The sequence below is a fragment of the Vombatus ursinus genome, unplaced genomic scaffold (genome assembly GCF_900497805.2).
Source record: "Vombatus ursinus unplaced genomic scaffold, bare-nosed wombat genome assembly UNPS02008961.1, whole genome shotgun sequence".
NCBI classification, from domain to species: Eukaryota; Metazoa; Chordata; class Mammalia; order Diprotodontia; family Vombatidae; genus Vombatus; species Vombatus ursinus.
In genome coordinates this window covers 2,441,830-2,462,535 of record NW_020948739.1, presented here as the reverse complement: position 1 = coordinate 2,462,535, position 20,706 = coordinate 2,441,830, and the positions used below count along the sequence as shown (strand labels likewise).

At 38.8% G+C, this 20,706-nt stretch overlaps 1 protein-coding gene across 5 annotated transcripts in view; it reads right to left on the bottom strand.

Annotated features, from left to right (window-relative positions):
• CPQ (carboxypeptidase Q) overlaps window positions 1–20,706 on the bottom strand; it is a 624,148-nt gene that overhangs the window by 69,859 nt on the left and 533,583 nt on the right. Inside the window, exon 9 of one of the 5 annotated variants that reach the window (XM_027849960.1) lies at window positions 11,449–11,575. The exons of the other annotated variants lie outside the window; for them this stretch is intronic. Coding sequence (XP_027705761.1) covers window positions 11,538–11,575 — 38 coding nt within the window. The 3' untranslated portion in view covers window positions 11,449–11,537. Of the gene's footprint in view, window positions 1–11,448; window positions 11,576–20,706 lie in introns of those variants that run through there. 5 annotated transcript variants of the gene reach the window in all.

Genomic DNA, 20,706 nt, shown 5'->3' with positions numbered 1-20,706 from the left:
GATGCCTTTCCTCAATATGTCTAACTTATTCTCTGTGTATCCCCCACTTCCTGACGCATATGTTGCCATGAACCACTTACTACCCCTGGAAATTTACTATGATGATTGCTATGCCTACAGGAACTCCAGGTCTTCTGATCTTTTGAAGTTCACACTATTATTACCTGGTCATTTGGGGAGGGAGAGAAACTTGTCAGGAGTCCTTTACCAATATATTCAACCAAGCTGGAGTGTGTGTCATCCTGAACTGTCCTATACATAGGCCTAGGGTGTGTCTGATTCTTTTAGCCAATCACTGGATATTTCCAATGTGGCATTATTTGCTTTTATCTAATGACCCCAAACTTCTACAAACCTTTAAAATTGATTATGGACTTATTCATATGTAGTTTACTTTTGATGAATTCAATTTATTAGATTAATTTAGATAACTCACGAGGATCACTTATGCCCCAAACATTTGTGCAGTGCTATTCTGATTGAGTGTGCCATAATTGATTATGGTAACCCTAAACTCCAGATGCTTATTTCAGTAGATAAGGATTTTTTAGGGGCAAAGTTCAATTATTTTGCAAATAAAACTACACAGTTCTAAATGTAATCACAACTTCAAAATCTTTCTAACCTACTAAACAGCACAGCTAGCTTTTTTCAAGTGCCAAGCAATTAAAACTGCTCTGTTAGCATACTCCTTGAGTTTAATAGCTCCAAAGCTATGCAAAAATTGATGTGGGTGGGGAGGCATACTTCTGCATCTCCTTCCCCTCTAAGCAAGATGAGGTGAGCCCTCAGTGGCTCAGAAGACTAATAATTCAACAGCCTGACTTTTGCTGAATTCTTAAGGTTGCTCAAGATGTTTCTTTTTAGCAAACACTGAAGAATCTGCACCTCACTTACCACACCATGGCATCAATCCATTGAAATATTCAGGATAATTAAGCATTATAGCACCTGATTCTTTAAAATGAAGCAACATCATTAACCACCAAGAATGAAACCATCATTGGCTCCAGGCTCCATTTTCATCACAGTCCTTTCCATTACCTGAAATGTAGTTTTCTCCCCCCTTCTCCATCATTTATAATTCAGACTGTTATTCAGAGGTCCTCACATTTGGGGATTTCCAAATATCTAGGAGTTTATGATCAGACAAACACATTATCCAGTGATCTGACTTAATGTAGACATAGCCTCATTTCCTCCATGAGTAGCTATTTCCTTAGTAAAGTGGCTTACATATATCTCCCCATTTAGGTAATGAAGAGTGAACGATACAGTATTTATGAAAAAGATGACACACCTTTCAATGGTTTGAAGTACTTTGAGAGAAAAGGTAACATCGTTTCTTCAATATCTGACCCAATCCCTCTCTCCAGACTGAAGTAACACCATATGGAAAACTAGTGGTTTAACACCCAGTACAGAAAACAATTTAACGTCAGGTTGTTAAAAAAAATAATAAAATGGGCAGAACCCTAAAGAACCCAAGAAATAAGCTATTAGGAAAAGAATGAATTAAAAAAGGAAACCAGAACCATAGAAAGAAGCTTTGTGTATGAGTAAAATGCAACAGACTCTTTATTCATTTTCTAACATAAGCTGACTCTCCTTCGGTGCATACAAAAATTAATAAGGGTGAGAGAAGGCAAAAAAATGTTCCTTTATAAGGCATATAAACACATTCTTGGGCAAAATTAAACTCTTTGGTTCCAGGACAGTAAAAAGCACATGCTTTGTACAAATTCCCCGAGGGTTCGTCAAACAGAGGCACAGAGAAGCGTATACCATGGAGTGATTGGCACTGACTGCTCCTCTGTAATCTTCAACAGATGTGGCATGCCAATTGATGGGGAAAAGCAGCTTCTAGTTAGCACTCATTGCTTTCTGGTGATGGATACGATCAAAGTCTTTGATAAATATAGTACTGATGGCCAAGGCATACTGTTTAATCGTGCTAGGCTGCCTGATTCATCTTTTGATTAAGTTTATCAAGAGATCCAACAACTGAGAAACAGAAAGAAAAAAAACCGTTTTCCCCCCTGGGGCTTCCAAGAAGAAAAGGGGAAAAGGAATTGAAACAGAGAAGTATTCTAGCATGGGATAAATGTTACTAGGAGCTACATAAATTATATAACCGATGCAAGTAAGTGAAGTCCCATCAGTAGAAGAGGAAATGAAATTGGCACAAGGGTCAGATGTGGGGGGAAAAAGCTTATTTCTTCAACCTCAGGATACTCTAATAATCCAAACATTCCCCTTTTTAGAGATGTTGACTTGTTGGTCTTTTGAGCTACTTTTATACCCAGTGCTGAACATTCCATTCCAGTGTGATAGGTGTTATTTCCTGATTCTTACCTAACAATGATCCCTCACATTTCTTTGTCTTTACTGCTACAAAGTGCTTTACATCTTATTGGATCTTCACACCAGTCCTATGTGGTAATAAGTAGGGTGGACATTTTTATTCCCAGGTTATAGATGACAGAAACAAACCCATCAAGGTGGGACAATTTATCCAAGGCCACACATCTGATAAGTCAAAGAGACAAGACCATAGTGCCTTCTAACTGTCCCCCGGGTTCCCTCCACTACTTCACTATCCCTCCCGCATACGAAGATACTGAGCTCAGGCTTATCCATTTTGTAGGTGGCAGGGAAGTGATATTGGATCAGTTTGGAGTCAGGATCCAAAAGATCTTGACCTGCCAGAATAATGATGTGAATCTAACAAGATAAAATTTAATAGGAATAAATGCCAAAGTCCACATTCAAGTTCAAAAATTCAATTTTACAAACATAGGATGGGGAAGGCATAAATGAGGGGGGAGTATGGAGGGAAAAAAGAATTTATTAAGCACCTACTATATGCCAGGATAGTATTAGCAGCTAGGTGGCACAGTAGATACAGTGCTGAGCCTGGTGTCAGGAAGACTCATCCAAGTCTGTGACCCTGAGAAAATTACTTGATGCTGTTTGCCTCAGTTTCCTTATCTGTAAAATAAGTTGGAAAAGGAAATGGTAAACCATTCTAGTATCTTTGCCAAGAAAACCCCAAATAAGGTCAGGAAGAGTTGGACACAACTGAAATGATCGAGCAACAACAGCTATATGCCAGGCATTGTGTTAAATAATAATAATACTAATAAATATTAACAGTATATTATATAACACATATATCATGCATACTATGTGCCAGGCACTATACTAAGTGCTTTAAAATTATTATTTCATTTGATTGTCACAACAACCCCAGGAGGTCAATGTTATTATTATTATCCCTATTTTACAGTTGAGGAAACTGAGCCAGACAGTGGTTAAGTGACTTATGCAAAGTTACACAGTTAGTAATTGTCTGAGGTTGGATTTGAATTTAGGTCTTCCTGACTCCAGACCCATAGCTTTATCCACTGAGCCACTGTGTAACTTCTAAAGAGCTTCAAGTTTAATATACATCAACAGAGCATTATACCAGCCCCCAAAACCAGTACTGTCTAGAGTGTATTAAGACAAGCATAGTGTCCAGAAAAAGGTAGGGGATCATTCCATTGGACCTTGTCCTAATCATACTACAACCAGAACCTAGAATATGGGTTTCTTTTCTAAGAGGCAGTTGGGGTTAAGTGACTTGCCCAGGGTCACACAGCTAGTAAATGTTGTATCTGAGGCCGAACTTGAACTCAGGTCATTCTGACTCCAGGGCTAGTGCTCTATTCACTGCACCAACTAGCTGCCCCTAAAGTGTGTCATTTTAGGAAGCATACCCAGAAGAGGATGTCCAAGGTGCCTGGACCACAGACCCATGCCTTAGGAAGATCCATTGAGGTAACTAGGGTCATTTCAGTTGGAAAATGCACTTCCTCCTTGCCCTGCCTCCATATCTGAGAATTCTTAGCTTCCTTCACAACACAGTTCAGGTGCCTCTACCTGCAGAAAGCATTTCCTTATCTTTCATCTCATTAGTTTTCTCCCCATTTCAGACTTATTTTGTATATATTTTGTGTAAATCTTGGATACTCCCACCCCTATCTCTCACCCCCAACCTCCCAGGAAAACATAACCCTCTTGTGGGTAGGAACTGATTCATGTCTGTCTTTGTATCCCTTGCACTCCTAACACAGTGCTTGACATACACTAGGTGCTTAATAAATGTTGAATTGACTGAGTGTGGAAGTTGTTGTTTAGTTGTATCCAACTCTTCATAACCCCATGGACCATACCGTCTGTGGGGATTTCTTGGCAAAGGTATTAGAGTGATTTGCCACTTCTTTCTCCAATGGATTAAGGCAAACAGAGGTTAAGTGACTTGCCCAAGGTCACACAGCTAGTAAGTATCTGAGGTCACATTTGAACTCAGGTCTTCCTGACTCCAGGCTTAGCACTCAGTATAGAAGTATATACCTGTAATCCCTTCTACTAGGGGAGGCTGAGGCTGTGGGATTGCTGGAGTTTGCAATTCTGAACTGAAGTAGGGCTAGAGTCTATGAGTGTCTGTACTAATCCCAGCACCAATATGGTGCCCCTAGGATCAGAGGGCCACTAGGCTGCCAAAGGAGAAGCTAACCTGTCCAGGCCAGAAATGAAGCATGTCAAAGCTTCCATGTTGATCACCAGTGAGACTGGGCATGTGAATGGCTGCTACATGTCACCTGGGTAAGATAGAAAGACAGTTTCAAAATAAAACAAACTCCTCTTAATGCCAGTGCCTTCCCTCTGCTAATTACTTCATATTTATCCTGTATATAGCTTGCTTTTTACATTTTTGTTTGCATGTTGTTTCTCCCATTAGACTGTAAGCTCCTTAAGGTCAAGGACTACCTTTTGCTTCTTTTTGTATCTCTAGCACTTAACAAAACGCTTGGCACTTAGTAGGTACTTAATATTTATTGATTGACTTGAAATGCAAAAATATAAAGGTACCATGATAATAATTTACAAGTATTTGCAGGGCCATCATGAGGAAGAGGGATTATTAGGTTTATTCTTTTCAGTTTCAGAAAGCAGAGTTAAGAACAAAGTATGGGAGCTGCAGAAAGGCAGATTTCAGTTTAGTGTAAGTAAACAGCGGCTAACAATTAGTGCTATTCTAAAATGGAATGACCTACAAGAAAGAGTGGGTTTCCTCTCACTGGCAGTGTGTAAGCAGAGGCTGTGGGGTCACTTGTCAGGGATGTTACACTGGAGAGACTCAGTCAGGAACATAGCAGGCTAGGTTGCCTCACCGGGCCTCTGATTCTGAGATGATGTGATTTTGTGATCCTACCAGTTTGAGAGATCTCACTACCACCCCAGCAGCCCGCCCCTATTTTCTTGGGCATTCTTTTCTAGGAAATGAACCTCTCTTGACTTGATTCTGTATTATATATTGACGACTCTAGCTTCAGACTCTCCATCTGGTATCTGATCTTCAGTTGTGTTTAACTCACTTATTTGTGACTTGCTTTATCTTTGGTGGCTTCTGGTTTCTGACCATGACCTGTGTGCCCTGGAACACATACTATCTCTGGTTTAATGGAAAGAGGAGACAAGAAGACCTGCATTCAAATCTTCCCTTAGCTACTTCCCAACAGTGTGATTCTTGGCAAATGACTTAATCTCCTAAGGCCTCAGTTTTCTCTTCCAGAAAATGAGGACAATAATAACACCTACCTCACAGGGTTGTTATGGAAATCAACTATTATTGTTGTTGTTGTGATTATATAATAATAATTATTATATAATTATATATGCCTCATGGTTCCATTCCCTATTCTGGTTGCTTGGTCTGGGTGTCTGCACTCAAAAGATTCCAAAGCATCTCATGGTAACACCTATTCTGCTGCCCTCAATGTTTAGAGATCTCTTTTCTCTGGCAACTAACCTAAATCTTTCTCATATTCACTTGTTCTGCTCTGTTATCAGGAAGGTGTTCTGCCTCTAGCAGAGAAAAAAGGCAAGGAATGAGAAATTTGGAATTCATAACAAAACTGACATTGATAAGCTTTGTCACTATGGGCAAGCCAAATAGCTTCTCTGACCCTTGGTTTCCTCATCTATAAAATGAACATAATGCCACTTGTCCCCCCTCCCTCACTGAGCTGCTGTGAGAAAGGTGATTTATGAACTTTCAAGGGCCCGAGTAATATGAGTTATAAAACATGTGATTTTATGAAGTTAAAGTTATGAAATGCATACATGATACACATCCTCCTTTTTCTTCCCTTTGGTGTTTCTGTCACCAAAATGTAATAGTTGACATTTGATTAAATAAAAAGGCATGGAAAACACCTTTTACATAATCAATAAAAAACACTATTTTATATGAAAAGAGGAATCTATTCTTGTCCTACTAATATTTGACTTATTTTTTCCCATTGCTTTCCTGTTATTGCTGCCACACAATACATACCACTAACACACTGAGCTAAAATGGGTCCCTTCCCACGGGAGAAAGAAATGTGCAGTAGAAAAAGCACTGTGGTTATAGTCAGAAGAACTTATTTCCATTCTCACCTCTGCCATTTACCATCTGTGGGACCTTGGACAAGTCACTTAACCTCTATGGCCTCAGTTTCCCAATTTGTAAAATGAGGAAGTTGGATTAGAGAGCTTCTAATGACATTATTTGTTCTAAATATATGAGGTGTGTGGCTTTGGGCAAGGTACTTCACATCTCTGGGTTCAGTTTCCTCATCTGTAAAATGAGATGGTGGGACTAGATGTCTTTGAAGAGTTTAGCAAATTCAGTGGCTCTTTGAATTCTTTTGGGAGGAATCCCATAATCGGTATTCTTAAGTGCAAACATTCTGCAAATATCTATAATACTGATACCATTTTCCCTCATTTTCTAGGAAATCTTCCATGGGCGCTTGCCCCGTCTGAGCATGATGGAGAGGAGCTAGTGAGGATAATAAGGAGCAGCATGGAATCATGGGTAGTTAAGTTAGAGTCCTGCCTCTGACATATATTATCTAGGTGACCATATTAACTTCTCAGGACCCCCAATGACCTTCTAAAGGTGTAAATTACAGTAAGCTGGCACTCTGTATCAGTAGGGAGAGTTTTCATATTGGAAAACCACACATTTGGACTAAAAAAAGGAAACAGAGAAGCATCTTCAAAGTCTTTTCCAACTTTGAGATTCTGAGTTAAAGGAATATTTGTCATCTCAAATGATTAATAGCTCAGTTATATGGTGCCTTACATTATCTTATTTGATGCTTAAAACAAGCCAGTGAGGTAGATTCTATTGTCACTCCCCCCATCCCCCACTGCCTTTGTAAAGGAGAAAACATATTCAAAGTTGGCTCAGCGTAATGAAGCTAGGGCATGTCTGAGGTAGGATTGGAATCCAGGTCTTCCTGAATCAAACTTCAGTGTTCTAATCACTCTACCATTTCCCTCTTAAATAATACTCTTGAGGAAGATAGACACCATCTGTGGGGAGATTATATTTGAATGAGCAGAGGGACTACGTGCTTTGGATTCAGGTGACCTTTGACCTCTTAATTGGCTCTTAGACCTCACCACCTTACACCAGCAAATAATGTCTAATCAATCCCCAGATCAGACTCAATGTCAGCCATTACATATATTAGGTAAGATTTTACTAACTAAAACAATTGCTTCAGAAGCATTTCTCTCCAAAAGGAAGCAAGTGCCTTAATAGTTAGTCAAAAATACATGCCTCAGGCTGATCTGAGCACTGAGCTGGTCTTCATTAGCAAAGCAAAGTAAATAGCTTAAGTAATTTTTTCTGGACAATTGAAATTAAAATGCAAGGTTTGCAGTGATGACCTGGGTATCTGGGACAAAAGCTTGAGGAAGTATCTACCTCATTGGGTTGTATACAAATGTATATGAAGCATTTTATAAATCTTAAAGCATTATATAAATGTTGACTTTTATTATTTTGGAGGAAGGAACTTGGGGGTTGATTCAAACTTCCAAGTTGAATTACCTGGCAAATTGCTTTAACTTTTTACATCCTTCTACTGTAAACTCAGCCAAGGAGAGATAAATTATACTTGTTTTCACGCCAAGTTGTCAAGCAGTTAAGACAAATAATTAAAAACCTTTTAGGTACACAAAACATAGATGTTGTAAAGACATATCTAGTAACCTTTTGTTTTTAGAAACTTTTGGACCACTAAACAATAGATAAGACTTTAAAGATCGTTGTGATCCAATTCCTTTTATTTTATAGATGATGAGACTGAGGTCCGAAAAGGTTAAATGATTTACCCAAAGACACACAAGAGGCATGTGGCAGAGCCAGGATTTGAACCCACATTCTTTCACTCTAAATCCAAGGTTTTTTTCATGTTTCCGCAGGATGGTCCTAAGTGTAGATGGCAGCCAACGTCCCTATGTAGTTGTTAATAAATCTTTTTGCTACCAGTAGACCACCGTAGACATTCATTATAAGATAAATAAAAGAATGTGAAAAATATTGCATAGTTAACTAATATAATACTAAAATAATAACTATTACATAATTAACATGGGAATTATCTTACTTCACATGAGTGTGACAAGAGAGGAAAGAATGAAAACAAAATGTATAAGCCAGTTCTGTTAACACTCAACATGTCCACTCACATTCCAAAGACCCACTATCACCATCGATGGATTTCATGGAACTCACTAATATTTGTTTTATTTCTTATGAGAGGACAGATGGTCAAGACAGTAGAAAATCTAGTTCCAAAACAGCGGGACTAAAGATCTATTTTAACTTTTAAGTAAAAAAAATTAAATTCTTTTAAACTTTGTAATTTCACTGAGCTTTTATGATGAGGAAATTTTTTTCACTCCCAGGACCAAAGATTCCCATGTGGTAGGTAAACACAGAGATATGTCCCAAAGGGCATTTTGGGGTGCCAATGTTGAGATGAATTATCCATACTGAGAAGACCTTCCCTGTTGAAAGCAGTCTCTCCCCAATTTTCCTTTGGTAGGCTATATACTTTGCTCCTGTCACATGCTACTTTGATCCATATTTATTTGTTTATATTTCCTATCATCTATTAGATTGTAAACTCCTTGAGGAAAGAGACTTTGTCATTTTTTTAATCTTTGTATGTCCTAACACAAAGAAGGTGCTTAAGCATAGTTTGTTGAATTGAACTGTCCTTGTGCCTTGTTAGCATACAATCAGTCTTTATAGCAAAAAAGTCATTCTCTAGCACCAACTCACTTATCCCCAAATCCCTTGCTCTGTGTGATGTTTTCCTCATTGCTTCCATAATTCCATAATTATTAAGTAAATCAAATTGCTAAGCATATCTTAATAAAGTATCTAAGTGAAATTGATGAAATGTCATAACATTCTAATGCATATTTGAATCAAAGGAGATTCAACAAGCTGTTCTATTAAGTTTAATTAGTTCCTTCATCACTGTAAATAATCAATCAATCAACAAGCATTTGTCAAGCAACTACTATGTGCTAGGCATTATGCCGGGTGTAAGAGATACAAAGGCAAAAATGCAAAAGTCCCTGTCCTCAACGAATTTATGTTCTATCAGAGAAAACAACATGTACACATAGATAGTAAGTAGATACAAAACATAGGAACAAAATAAACAAATGGTAAATAAAAAAATAAGGTGGTTTGAGGGAGTGGGGAAAGACTCCAGCAACTGGGGGAATCAGGAAATCCATACTGATGCAAGGTGACGAGGATATTCCTTATAAGGAAATGCCTCGTGGAAAGAATATAATCAAAAAAAGAAAACATGGACGTGACTGACTTAAACCAGTTTGTGTGACCCATCCGGAGGAAAAGATACGAAAAAAAATCCAGATTAGACTCATTTTATAAATGTGCATGTACATACATACATGTTACATACACATGTACATATGTGCACCCATGAATAAAATATATATTTATGTAACAAGCATTCCTCTGTTGAAATGTGTGAATTCCTTTAGAACTCTCCTCCAAACCATAATGCAAAGCACTGTGGGAGTATTTGCAAAATGCAGATCCCAAGATAAATGAGGCACAATTAGCAAAGCACAGAAAACTAAGATGTTTAGAAAGGAACCGCTAGTTGAAACCAAACAAAATTTAAGAGATGAATTATTAATACCTATGAACACACATTATTGCACTTTATCATAAACTACTAAAATAGGATTCAATTAATTTCAATTCGATAAACATTTTAAAAATGCCTCCTATATGCAAAGCATCTTGCTTGGCACTAGAGATACATCAGGCACAGCACGATGACCTTCCTCCTGGGATCTCACAAAGCATTCACTCTTTCGTCTTAAGGCATTTATCATGTATTACGGTGTGTTATTGTTACTATATATATATTCTATGTGTCTTAACTCCCATAACTCCCATACTAGGCTATGAGCATGAGGAAGGAGAAATTGCATTTTATCTGAACTTTGCATTCCCCCATTCCCCCATACATAGTGCTACAGGTTCAATGAGGGAAAGATTATTTCTAGCTGAGGGCTTGGCTTCATGGAGGACATGGGACCTGACTGGGCAATTAAAAGTAGGGAAGGATTTCAATAGGCACATAGAGGGGATGGGAATTGGGTCTTGAAAGATAGTATTCTTAGGGCAGCTAGTTGGCACAGTGGATAGAGCACACCAGCTCTGGAGTCAGGAGGACCTGAGTTCAATCCGGCCTAGAAACTTGACACTTACTAGCTGTATGACCTTGGGCAAGTCACTTAACCCTGATTGCCTCACCAAAAAGAAAAAGAAAGAGTATTCTGATAGTCCAAATTGGAGGTGGAAGGGCATTTTAGGCAATGGAGGACTAAGTGAAAGATGTGAAAAGTGAAAGTGTAAAATGCATTCATAAACATCAAGTAACCCAGCTTAACCAGAGCACTGTCTACACGTTGTTCTTTGTCCTACCTTTTCTTTTTTTCACTTCTTTATTAATTTATTTTGCTTTATCAACAATCACTTCCATAAGCTTTTGAGTTTTAAATTTTTATCTCCCTCCCTCTCCAGCTCCCTCCCCAAGACAGCTTGCAGTCTGATATAGGCTATACAGATACATTCCTATTAAATATACTTTCACATTAGTGATGTTGTAAGGAAAAATTAGAACCAATAGGAGGAACCACAAGAAAGAGGAAACAAAACACAATAGAAGAAAAAAAATAGCAAGTAGTATGTTTTGATCTGCATTTAAACTCCATAGTTCTTTCTTTGGATGTGAATAGCATTTTCCATCATGAGGCCTTTGGAGATGTCTTAGATCCTTGTATTGCTGAGAAGGGTTAAGTCTATCAATATTAGTCATCACACAACACGGCTGTTACTGTGTTTTGTCCTACCTTTTCAAAGAGGACCAATGACATCACAGGATGATGTCTTGATTTTCACATGACTTAGATTTAAGTGAGGCAGGGTTGCACAAAGTTGTCAGCCTCACTGTCTCCTCCAGAGTCATCGGAGTCCAGTGGCAAAGATAAGTCAACACGACTAGTGATGGCCTGGGATGCAGTGGATGACCTTGGCACCTTCGATGCCTGACCAAGCTCTATTTGCTCCACGGCGCCTCCTTCAGTCACCTTCAGGACCATTGGAACAAGTTGTTCTCATCTGCCCATTCTATTAGGAGGAAGTATTCACATGCTTGAGGTAGACACCCTCCTACAGTCATTGACAAGTTTGAGGCCTGTTGGTTGCCTTCGGCCTTTTTTTTTAGCCCATTTGCCAAGACAATTTACCAGGATGTGGCCACTAAAACTTCGTTGAGCCATTAGTGAGAGTTTACATTGAAAGGGACCATGCCTTTATCATTTCTAGGTACTCTTTATAGCACCAATACAATGCTATGAATTTAGTAAGCACTCAGCAAATGCTCATTGAATGACTGAGTGGCAAAATGAAGGGAGCATTATATAGTACTGGCCATGTGTCTTGATCCCCAAAGCCATGGTGGTTTGTTGTTGTTCAGTCATTCAGTTGTATCCAACTTTTTGTGACCCTGTGGACCCACTGTCTGTAGGGTTTTCTTGGCAAACATACTGGAGTGGTTTGCCATTGCCTTCTCCAGTGGATCACCTTTTGTCAGAACTCTCCCCTGTGACCCGTCCAACTTGAGGAACCAACTGAACAGTGCAGCTCATGCTGTCACTGAGCTATGCAAGCCCATCCATCATGACAAGGCAGTGGTTATTGGGTACCTTATACTTCTATACATCAGTGAGCCTATCTGATCAGCGAAGGATTCCAATATGTTCCCATTTGACCCAGCCAAGCCCGTCAGATAGTGGGCTCACAAACAATCCCACTCAATAGAATGTTTCTCTAAAGATCAGAGCAATGGCATGGTTGCATGGTCTATACTAACTCTGTGGTATGCATATTGTACACTGGTCCCTCTACATTCTCATTGGGATGGCATGCCTGCCAGTACAGTAGGTATAAGACATAGATTCTTTATATTGGAATACCAAGGATATTATGAATTATGTGTAACATGGTTTGACTCTGGCCACACTCTCTGGAGGACAAGATCTGTCACACTTTAACCATGCCTTCCTCCTCAGGATTCTCCAGAACCCTGAAGGACTTGGGAAGTCTCTCTTCTCTGTCACTGGCTCCAGCTCTTACTGAATATGTTCCCCCCATTTTAGGGGTCCAGTGACTAGCACTCCAGTTCCATTTAGCTAATTAATATCAGATTATCCTTTACAAAGGGATATTTGCTTCAAAAATAATAGCAAGAATAAACATTACTTCAAAACGTTGGTAGCATAATTCACCCTCCCCCTTACATACCTACTTGTGGGATCCCAGGTGTGGATGGAGTAGAAAGGGGGATTAGGTTCACAATTTACCTCATTTCCTACATAGCATTAGTATCATCAAGTTCAAGGTCAAGTTCAAAGTCCCATTGAGCTACTATACCCAGACCCATGCTCACTATGAGTATCACTGCAAGGTTAGCTGCAACATCCAACCTAGACTTTTGGACTCCAAGATCCTCATGACTCATGATTCCCTGAACATTAAAGAATGAAGGAAAAGGCCACCCTAGACCCATTCTTAGGGCTTTCTGGCTTAAGGTTGGGGTGAGGGAGGCAGAAAAAAGGCAGCCCTCATCTCATTGCAGGGCGTTACTCACTAGCAATCCTTTACCCCCAGACATTAATGTAGCCATTGCTGTCAGCACATTTTAAAGGTGCCAGTATGTCTGGCAATGGAGAAAAGACTACTCTCAACCACATGGTAAAGCAACACAGAATGTCTATATATGCTCTAGATTTCGAGTCTCTCAGAGCAGGTCTCTGGTGTCTCCCATGTGGGTGACACCATCTTAGGTAGACTAGGTACGTGCCTAACTCCCATTACAAATGTATTCTTTATTTTAGCCATAAACAACAATAGCAACTGAAGATTCACAGAGGGAATAGTTCAGGTTCAAGATGATCCCATCACACCAAGGACTCATGGAACACAATAAGACTACAAGGTAAGGATGGTAACCCCAAAAGTCAAGGCATAGGACTTAACCACCTGAATGAGAAGGAAGGAGACTGCCGTCTTTTCTACCATCTTCCTGAAAGATCTGTTGGCATGGAAATTGTAGGAACATAGTCAGAGTCAGCTTTTTATGCCCCAGGGTTCCCTGTAATGCAGTTATGCTTGGCCTACAGTTATAGTTATGCCTATGGACTACACAATGCACTCAGTGTAATTTTAAGTAAATTATCTTTTAACTTGAAGAAGGATGTAACAGGCTCACCTAGTAGAAGATTACACTTCCCAAGCTGCCTTGCCCCAGAGCACATATGTTTATTGGATGAGAACAAAGGCCCCATTTTCCCTGAGGATATATGTGCATAGGACATCTATGGATGGGTCATCTATGGGTGGAGTCGGAAGGGAGATGAAGAAGTAAGTTTTGTAACCATGGAGGGTGAGATCAATGAAGGAAACATAGAGATATCAGCAATCAGTGAATGATGAACAAAACCAAGCAAGGGGCTTTACAGAGAATAGAATGAAAAGGATGGGTTGTAGATACTGGCAGAAGCAGTTCTTAAACAGGAATGCCAAACCTATTAACACTGAAGGCACTAAACTCTTAATTCTATTTGAAGAAAAAAATATGCCTTCCCCATTATAGCTATAAATCTTTGGAGAAGGTATTTTCCCAAACTACTCTGGGGAAAAGGGAGATGAGATTTTACTTGTTTGGAAATGTGCTGTAATACAGTTTTCTGTCACCATTCATTCATTCATTAAAATTCATTTATATCCTGATTAAGTGTTTTACTAAAGCTGTTTCCTGGATCTATTAAATAAATATATAGACCTGAATTAAATTTAGCAATCGTGACTTTTCTAAATGAGAGGGGGGATGAGGAAGGCATAGAGGTAAGTTACCAGTGTAAACCTCAACAATTTGAATTTGAGTCTGTGAGGGCCCAAAGCAGGTTGTACCACAGGCTAAACCATTTTGGACGCATATAGTATATCATAGAAGTTAGCCTGGGTGGTCTCAACTCTTCCAGGTAGTTACATACCACAGAAATTGTGGTAGGTAGGGTAAGTGTAGGAAAAGAACAACAAATATAAATTGGAACTACAATTCTCATAGAAGGGCATGTTCTGTGTAGACAAATGGACTGAATTAGGGCAAAATTTCATGGTGGGCATGGTAGGGTCCTGCCTAAACCGAGAGTTTGCTGCCTTCCAAATGGCAACCTTATTACGTAGTGTTGTTAAGTTTGCAAAGGAATGAGGTTGCTATTGATGCAGTTATTCAGCCTCTGAAAATGCTTGCTGGGCTGCGGGGTGGGGTGAGATTTAGGGGGTGAGAGACTTGCAATATGGAAGGAAATTCTGTCACTGTAAGCTGCAAGCCATTTGTTTTGGAGCCAGACAACACTGTCAGGTCTGCCTAAGGCTGCACCAACACGTGTGAATGATTAGGTAAACATCCAGGCAGTGAAGTGTAATCTTTGCCTGGGTATAGAAGGGACTAGATTGGAACTGGAGGCAAAGAAGCATAAACCAAGAAGCCTGGCCAGACTGGCATCAGGGAGTCTGTGCTATGCCCAAGTTCAAGATGCTAAGGCATGCAAAAAAAAAAAAAAACTCTTGGAACAAAGATATAGGACAGGATAACCAGATGTGGACCAGGAGGCAAAATGCAGACATGGTCACAATGCTGATTGCTTCTCTGGTGTAGTACGTCCACCTTAAAGCTTAGTCTATTTGATAGCTGCCATTGGCATTTTCCCCTCCTCATACCAAGGTATTTTCGTGGTCAGGGTCACAGTCTACCCTAATTTCATCTAACTTTGGACTCATGAAATTGTCCATTTGATATCATTTATCTAAGCTTCTCCCTAACTTTCTTTTTTTCAGGACTGATGATCTCAGTTTACTTTTTACTTACAAAGTACTTGTCAACACTTCAAGTGATTGCTGGAACTATTTTGCTATGATCCTCTTATTTGGGGTAAAGTTAGCTCATTAAAAAAATAATTAGAAATTGGAGTGGTAATTCTTGTAAGGATCTGGCCAGTACTGAGTAAAATGAAATTTTTCATCACTTAATAGTCAAATAGATCCATGATCTCATTGATACTAGAATTCCCTACAATGACGTTAACTGAAACCTATCCAGGCCCGCTCATACTGTGTGACTCTTGTCCATGGCCTCCTGTAAGTTCCCCATATGGGGTCCATTGCTGGTCACCTTCTTCCTTTCTCCATACACTGAGAGGGATGGAAATTTTGGTTGTCTGGCATCCTTTCATTCTTGCCAAGTGATCCCTTTTCCTTTTATTATACAATTCCATGATAGCATCTTTTAGTCTCGTTCTTCAGAGTTCTTCCTTGGTTATACATTGTGGCCGGCTCATATCCACTAGATACCTCTCTACTAACTGCCCTCTATATCATACTAATTTTAAATCCTTCAGAGGCAATTGTATTCCGTTTCTCACTGCCATACAGTAACACCAGTAGAGTAAAGTGGGCCTTTGCTTTCACAGAAAGGTTGGGGTCAGTAAAGCAGTTTTCCAATTTCCTTAAGGTAATTTAGTCTGTCTTTCCCCTCATGCTTAACTCTGGTCCAATTCATTGTCAGTCTGCACTGTCATCTAAATACATATGCATATATATATATATATATATATACATGTGTGTATGTATTATCTGTGTGTGTGTGTGTGTGTGTGTGTGTGTGTAATAAATAGAAAGTGAAGCTCACATAGAGATAAAGATACTGATGAATGAGCTCTTTAGGGTGTTTCTCCAAATGCATGTTGAAATTTGGACAACAGACATCCTTCATCAATTTGGTTTTTCCAAGGTGGATATATAGGACAAACTCCATTGAATAATTACAAATCTCATGCAATAACCCCAATGTCATCTGCAAACAGTAGCATCTGGAAGACTTCACTATCCATGAATAATCCCTCTTTGACCCGACTCCACATTGGATCTCTTCTATCGCGGGGTGAATGCCTTTGGCAAGCATACATTTCCCTGTTTTATGTCTTATCTGACATTTATTATTAGAGGGTCACTGAAAAGGTTATTTCTGTTGTTATATCTTCTAAGGAATCTTAAATAATTTTGATGTATAGATGAGAGGCACCTTGCTGTTGAAAGAGCCTGTAAGGTGGTGTTTTGTTCTACCACATCATGGTTTTTGTTTTTTTTTTCGTGATCAACAAATAATAAGCACAATGGAATCTTACATCTTCTAAATCTTTGGATAATTGTAAAATGGCAAAGATGAGGTCTACTGTTGAATATCACTTGCAAAAGCCTTCTTGTTTTTTATTAATTCTAATAACTGCTTGCCCTTGATTCGTATAAAGATGACTTTCATAAAGATTTTGCATAGATAGAAATTAGTCACATAGATCAGTAGTTATTCATATTCTCTTGGTAGCCTTTTTTTGTACTAATAAAACCTAAGATTTTTTTCCTATGCCCTTGGTAACTTCTCCTCCTTTACCTTGTATCTTAGTGCTTCAAAGACCTCACAATTGTATTGCTTCCAGCATGGATCTCTACTCTATATACATAATCCAATCCAGTTGCTTTTACATCTTGGTTTTCTTTAATACCATTTCTATACCTCAGGGATTGTGATATTCCAGTTGCATCTCTCCCTCCGTGATCTGTTTCTTATACTGTGATCTTATCACTTAACTGAAATTTTTCTCTTCAAGGACATGCGTGCTCAAGCTATTTACCTTTTTTCAATCTTCATCTTTCTTGATTTCTCTGCAATGTTTGACAAGGCAGACCACCTCTCCCTACCTGCTCTCTTCCTGGGTTTTTGTGTCAGTGATCTTTCCTGGTTCTCCTCTTACTTGTCTGATCTTTCCTGTGTCCTTTGGCGGATTACCACCTATATGTAGGTGTATTCCAAGGTTCTCTTCCCTTTCCTTCTTCCCTCCCTTCTCTTCCCTCTCCTTTCCTCTCCTCTCTTTTCTCCTCTTCTTTCCTCTCTACAATCTCTTTATTGGTGATCTCTTAAAACTCCCAAGGACTGAATTACCATTTTCAAATCCATCCATCAAGCCCTTTGTCTCTCTCCTTAGCTCCAGGGTCTACATCACCAATTGGCTTCTCAACTTTACTTGGATGTCCTATAGGTATCAGTATCTCAAGATGACCAAAATAGAAGTAATTTTCCCCAAAACACTCTTCTTGCTAACATTCCTATTCTTTTGGGGGCAACCACCATCTTCCATGGCATTTCAGTATCCAACCTTAGTGCCATTCTAGGTTCTTCCCTCTTCTTCACTCTCAGTATCAGATCAGTTGTCAAACCTTGTCAGTCTTATCTCTACATCTCTTGCATTGGTCCTCTTCTCTCTATTCACATAGCTACATCATTAGTCCATATTTCTGCTAACTTGAATTTTTACCAAAAACTCTTAATTGGTCTCTTTGCCTCTAGTCTCCCCCTTCCCCCATCTATCTTCTACCCAGCTGCAAAAATGATATGCCTAAAGCACAGATCTAACCATATCATTTCAATGTATGAGAGGCTTTAGTGGCTGGCCACTACCGCTAGGATAAAAACTCTTCATTTTAGTATTTAGAGAATTAAAGTTCTTCATAATCTACCTCCAATCCACCTTGCCAGATTTAGTTCACAATATTTAAAATTGTACACTTTATGCTCCAGGCAAATTAGTCTACTTTTTTGTCCCTTTTATATAACATTCCATATCCTACCTGCCTTTTCATAAGCTGTCTCTGATGCTTTGAGTCCTCATTTTTGACTCTTAGATCCTCTAGCTCCAGTCACAAGACTCAGCTCAGGAGGTTACCTCCTCCCTAAGGCTTTTCTCAATGACCTCCCTGGCAATCTGTTGCTCTCAAAATACTGTATATGAATTGAATATATTTTGTATGAATGTACATTTATGTACTTTTCCTCTAGTAGAATGTAAGCTCCTTAAAGGTGGGAACTATTTTCATTTTTGTCTTTGTATCCTCAGTATCAGCACACAGTACCTATTTAATACATGTCTGTTGAATTGAAAAGTTCTCAGCTTACAGTATTTTTTACGGTAAACATATTTGTTTATTTAATTACCTGTACTTCCATTGTGCCAGGAATTTGCCTGGAATCTTGGGTTCCATTGTCCCCACTGCTTGAGCTCCCAGATTGTAGACTCTAGTCCCTGAACCTAGGTTCATTTGACTGGAGATGGAAATCAGTCATGCATATGGTCTATCATAACCAGAACTTGGCTAAGGAACTTTACATTCCTATACACAGGAAGCTGTTTCTAAGATATGCTGGGTCATCATCTTGAGAGGTGGGGGAGGATGGAGGTGGGAGGAAAACCATGTGGATCTCTCTGGGAGTAGGTCATCTTCAGTCCTCTGGAAGTAGTGGTTGTCATTTCACTATTCAGAGTTCTAAAGTCTTTCAAAGTTGTTTTTCTTTATAATGTTGTCATTGTATAATCCTAACTCTAGTTCTGCTCTCTTCACTCTGTATCATTTCATAAAGGTTTTTTTCTGAAACTATCAATTTTCATTATTTCTTGTGGTGCTGTTGAGGTCTAGAAGTTTAGGTTTGCTGGGACCCCAAAATCACTACATGTGGGTCCTGCCTGAATGAATTCAACCCAAGACTTCTTTGAGCCAAAAATAAGTTTTATTAAAGATCTGCCATATTGGCCAGACTCTTCAGGAATCTGAACATTTGTGAGATATTGGCTAGATTATAAAAATCTGAGCTCTTGGCTAGGTTCTTAAGAAATCTGAGCCTAGCTTACAGTTTGATAACACTTTGCTTCACTGTTGGAGAATGTCTTTGCCTTAACAAAAGACCATTCAAGGAAAGGGCTTGATTTAAAAAAAAAAAGAAAAAAAAAAGAGTTGGGTGAATAACTCTTCAAATGACAATTTAATCAGTATGCTTACATGGGTAACAATGCTTATATTTTAGCCATCAGAGTGCATTAGGTCTCCAAGGGTGAAAGAACACCCAACTGGTACATTTTAATTTTCCATTTGAGACTACCTGCTGTTCTTCATCTTTTTCTAAAATTTCTAGTTCCTGAAATTTTCAATGAGGAATAAGAATCACAACTAAAGCAGTCTCATCTTAACTTCTAGGAATAGTAAAAAAAATATGAAAGCCTCAATACTAGTTTCAAAAGAACTAAGGGGAAAACAGCAATCATCCAGTTCCCATCATAGGACTCAAAAGGAAACTAAAGAGAATTCCAGGAAAACATTTATTGCTTTAAATGAACTGCTAACTACAATAGCATACCCTATCTAGAGAAAAAGAGGGGAATGAGAGATGAAAAAAAAAAAGGAGTTATTTAGAACATACTCCTTTCTTCTAGACACAAATTATTCCGGTAGAGAGTTGAACTAAAATCTTCCATACCAGTAGAAATGAAGAAATGTATCCCTTAAGAAACTTAAAAGTAGTTCAAATAACACAAAATATGATTTCATTAGTCCAGAACCCCCAATAATGCTATCATGGGAGTGGAGGGTTTCTGGTACCCATGGTGCTCCACATATCTCAGTTTCATTAAAGCAGAAAAAAAATCAAAGTTGACAATTTAACAAGACTAACCAACAGGTCAACAATTGCAATATATTACTACTGAATGGATCTGGCTTTATGCAAGCTCTATATAGGAAAAAAAATGATAGGAGTACATCTTAGCTATCCAGTTTAGCTAGAAAGATAGACATCATGGAAATGTACATTCCACAGATGATCTCCAACAGTAGCATGTACCAGCACAAATACTGAGCCATTAGATGAAAGTTCTAGACTCAGATCAGTCATTGATTATTTCTACGAACTAAGAATTATCATTTAACTTCTCCATAAAATGAGAAGATATGATTAAATAGGATGTCCAAGTTGGCTTCTAGGTCTAAAATTCTGATTCTAGCTCATTTTGGCCATTACCGTCACTCTCTCCTCCCTTCCCCCAACTCTCCTATATTTCACCACAATTTTGCCCAAAGCTATAGATAGCAAATGGACTGATCTGGAATTTTGCATGTGCTTGGTAAATGATTGTTCATTGATTCATCCATCTTAAGAAACTTTCAGCTGGAGAACTAGGATTTCAGAAAAATAATTCTTCAACATAATTTAACTGGTACTAGTCATGCCTCCAGACACTAAGTTGATGACTGACTGCAGAAGAAACAATAATAAATGACCAAAGTACCAGAAAAAAATTCAGTGAAGGCAGGGA